Source organism: Poecilia formosa, unplaced genomic scaffold, assembly GCF_000485575.1.
Source record: "Poecilia formosa unplaced genomic scaffold, Poecilia_formosa-5.1.2 Scaffold337, whole genome shotgun sequence".
NCBI classification, from domain to species: Eukaryota; Metazoa; Chordata; class Actinopteri; order Cyprinodontiformes; family Poeciliidae; genus Poecilia; species Poecilia formosa.
Window position 1 is genome coordinate 665,573 of NW_006800276.1, and position 3,121 is coordinate 668,693.

Genomic DNA, 3,121 nt, shown 5'->3' on the forward strand with positions numbered 1-3,121 from the left:
CGTCTCCTCAACTCATCGGATCGTCTCCTCAACTCATCGGATCGTCTCCTCAACTCATCGGATCGTCTCCTGAACTCATCGGATCGTCTCCTGAACTCATCGGATCGTCTCCTGAACTCATCGGATCGATTCCTGAATTGAGAGTCCATGAGGTTCAGGAGAAAAGCCCTCTAGACTGCAAGTGATGGGGGCGGAGTTACCTTCCTGGCAGGTGTGTCGAAGGAGCCACCGCAGGCCTTACAGGTGTGCTCAGGTGGAGGCGGAGACGGTTGGGAGTTGAAGGCCGAGTTGGTGTAGGACTGGTGTCTCCTGTCAGCTCGGCCTGACGGGTCCACATCCGTGGAGTCCATGCAGAGCCAGTTACAGCAGCAGGCAAACATCCTGACCACGACAAGCAGAACTGTTAGCCCGGCCCGGGAGGTCACAGATCTGGACCGGACTCCTGGTCCAGAACCATGAAGCACTCACATTATTCTGTACACAGGAAGCCTGAGCAGAAATGTGTCATCAGCTGCATAGGAACCAAAAACGAGGTGGGAACAATCCCAACGCAGTTTCCCTCAGAGCATTATCAGCCTGGTGAGCCACCAGGCTTAATCCCCCCTATCCCCAAATCTCCACCCTCCGTCCCCCGCCAGGCTTAACTCACAAATTATGATGCCTGCTTTCACACATCCAAATTCTTGTAACTTAACATTTTTTGACTCAAAAACACGGTGGGCCGCTGGTGGACTGCACTTATACCCCAACCACCAAGCTTAACAGGTTTTCAAGGGGAAACCCTTCCGACAGGCTTTGACTAGGACTAGGGGCAACCACCTTCATTATGAATCCTAAGCATGAAGCAGGCTAAACAATGCGTAGTCTGGTGTATCCCAGAGTTACTTCAGGAGTTCTGGTTCAACTAAACCCACTGATGCTGGATTGGTAAACCCAGAGTTTCAGACTCTGGATTGAACAAATGTTTGAGTAAAAAGCCAATCACATTCAAGTAGCAGATCAATACACATCGATAAATTAAACTGGGTCAATGTTAACAACCAATATTGATTTCCATCTTGTTGCCGTTTGTTTCTAGAGGTCATGGGGGGTCGTGTGATATTTGTTTGGTCAAGTGACAGAAGAAATGCATCAACCAGCTTCATGCTAACCAAAGTAAAACATGATTCTACACGTCTGCATTCAAAACATGTCACAAATCATGAAGAGCCTCTACCGTGGTTTATAAGTAGATTGTCTGACCTCTGACCCCACCTGTTAATTTTTAGTTACTATTGTTTCTGTTTATTCTGACAGATGCGACCCTGTCATGTTTTAGATTTATTACTTTACTGTCCCTGGTTTTGTTACAGGAGCTTGAATCTCACTGTTTGTCAGTCAAACTTTTTGTCAAAGACAAAAAACTTTCAAACAAATTAGTTGCCAAAGAAAAAGAAAAACTTCAGAAAGTTTGGAAACTATCAATCTAAAAACTTTAGATGATTACAGAGAAGCCTGAAGGAGAAGGAGTATAAGGCTGAACTTTGGACGCGATTCTGCTTTAATATTTGCTCTCAGGACTCATTTATGAGAGATAAAATATTTTACTTCAACTATAGCTACGACTTTTATTACAGCTGAAAGACCTTTATCACTTCCATTAAGCACACTGATATCTCTTACTCTTATGTGAATTTATTTACATAACCTAATGGCAGGATTCCATATTACATAGTTGAAGTATCACTTCTATTTATTGGTTATATAATTCCTTATAAGTTTTTTTTTTTTTACTAATACTGATTTTGTGAAACCCAATAAAAACAGATTAATGAAGTGGGATTTTACAGGAATTCCCCGTTCATTAACGTACAGGCTGAAACTGCTGCTGTCATTAAATATAAAAGCAGATCCTTTTTACCACAAACTGGTTTTGTTTACAGATGACGTCACGCTAAACCACTGAGAGAAAATTTTTACTTTCATTTTTTTAAACAGAAACCGAACACTTGACAAGACCTTTTAAAAACGAATACACCTAATGAAATCAAAAATGTCCTTGGATAAATTCGGCTTGATATTTTAACGAAGATTATCATTACTTGGCAATTATTATGTAACACTTAAATCCATCTAAAGCTGATGGAGGAAACTTAACTTAATACAAACAATTTAATTGTTTTACCTTAATTTCAAGTTTTATTTCAGCCGAATTATAACATATCCGCATCTTATCAGTCCTAAGTCAGTATGTGCGTTTTACGTGAGCAAACTTTTTACCGAAAGAACAAAATATTTAATGGAGTATTCTCTTAATGAAGTCCGGCTGGTGAGTCTGGAAATTACCCCAGGCTGCTAACAGGCTAACGCCAGGCTAATTAAACAAGTTTATAAACACCGAAGAAGAAGAAAACCGACTCACAACAATAAAGAAGACTAACTTAGATCAGAGTCGGGGCGGTTTTAAAGTAACCTAGTTAACCGTTTAACCCAGATTAATAATAAAAAAGAAGCTTAAACCGAAATGCTTACCTGTTGGAGACAGGAGAGCCACCGCTAACAGTCTGCCTTGGCTAACTTAAGCGACTATTTAATGCTGTTAACTTGAACTGACCAGCAGTCTGAGCCTCAGGAGGGGAATTGGTTAACAAGACTAGTTAGCATGACGAGCTTTGAACATGGAGGATATCAAACGATAAAGTCAAAGTGAAGACAACGAGATAAGAGCAGAACCAGGAACAGTTTTTAAGCGCGCGCGTGCACACACACAAACGCACACCCTGAGGCGTGTGAGTGTGTGTGAATAGGTTACACACACACTAACGCAGTGTTTTTCAGCACTGGTCCTAAAGTCACACTGCCATGCATGTTAGGCAATCTCCTGCTTCAGAACAAATTTCAGTTGATGGCTGACCAGCAGGGTTTTGCTGAATTGAAATAATCTGAATGGGATGTGTTGAAGCAGGGGAACTTCTAAAATATGCAGGTCAGTGTGCCTTGAGGACCAGGGTTGGTAAACACTGCACTAATGCACACATTGAGGCACATTAGAGTTGGGAACTAAATAACATTCATAGTTTTCACATTTTTTTTTAATCCAGGGGCGTTCCTAACACTATGCAGTACAGGGGGCTCAGCCCTG

General features: G+C 41.7%; 1 protein-coding gene across 4 annotated transcripts in view; it reads right to left on the reverse strand.

The window, feature by feature from the left end:
- LOC103152997 (E3 ubiquitin-protein ligase rififylin) overlaps window positions 1–2,859 on the reverse strand; it is a 7,697-nt gene extending 4,838 nt beyond the window's left edge. Inside the window, exons 1-2 of one of the 4 annotated variants that reach the window (XM_007573746.2) lie at window positions 2,512–2,859; window positions 201–381 (exon numbers count right to left, since the gene is read on the reverse strand). In XM_007573746.2, the coding sequence (XP_007573808.1) occupies window positions 201–380 (180 nt within the window). In that variant the 5' untranslated portion in view covers window position 381; window positions 2,512–2,859. The remainder of the gene's footprint in view (window positions 1–200; window positions 382–2,511) is intronic. The other 3 variants (XM_016661569.1, XM_007573748.2, XM_007573747.2) reach the window with 3 other exon arrangements.
- Window positions 2,860–3,121: the final 262 nt, after the last annotated feature.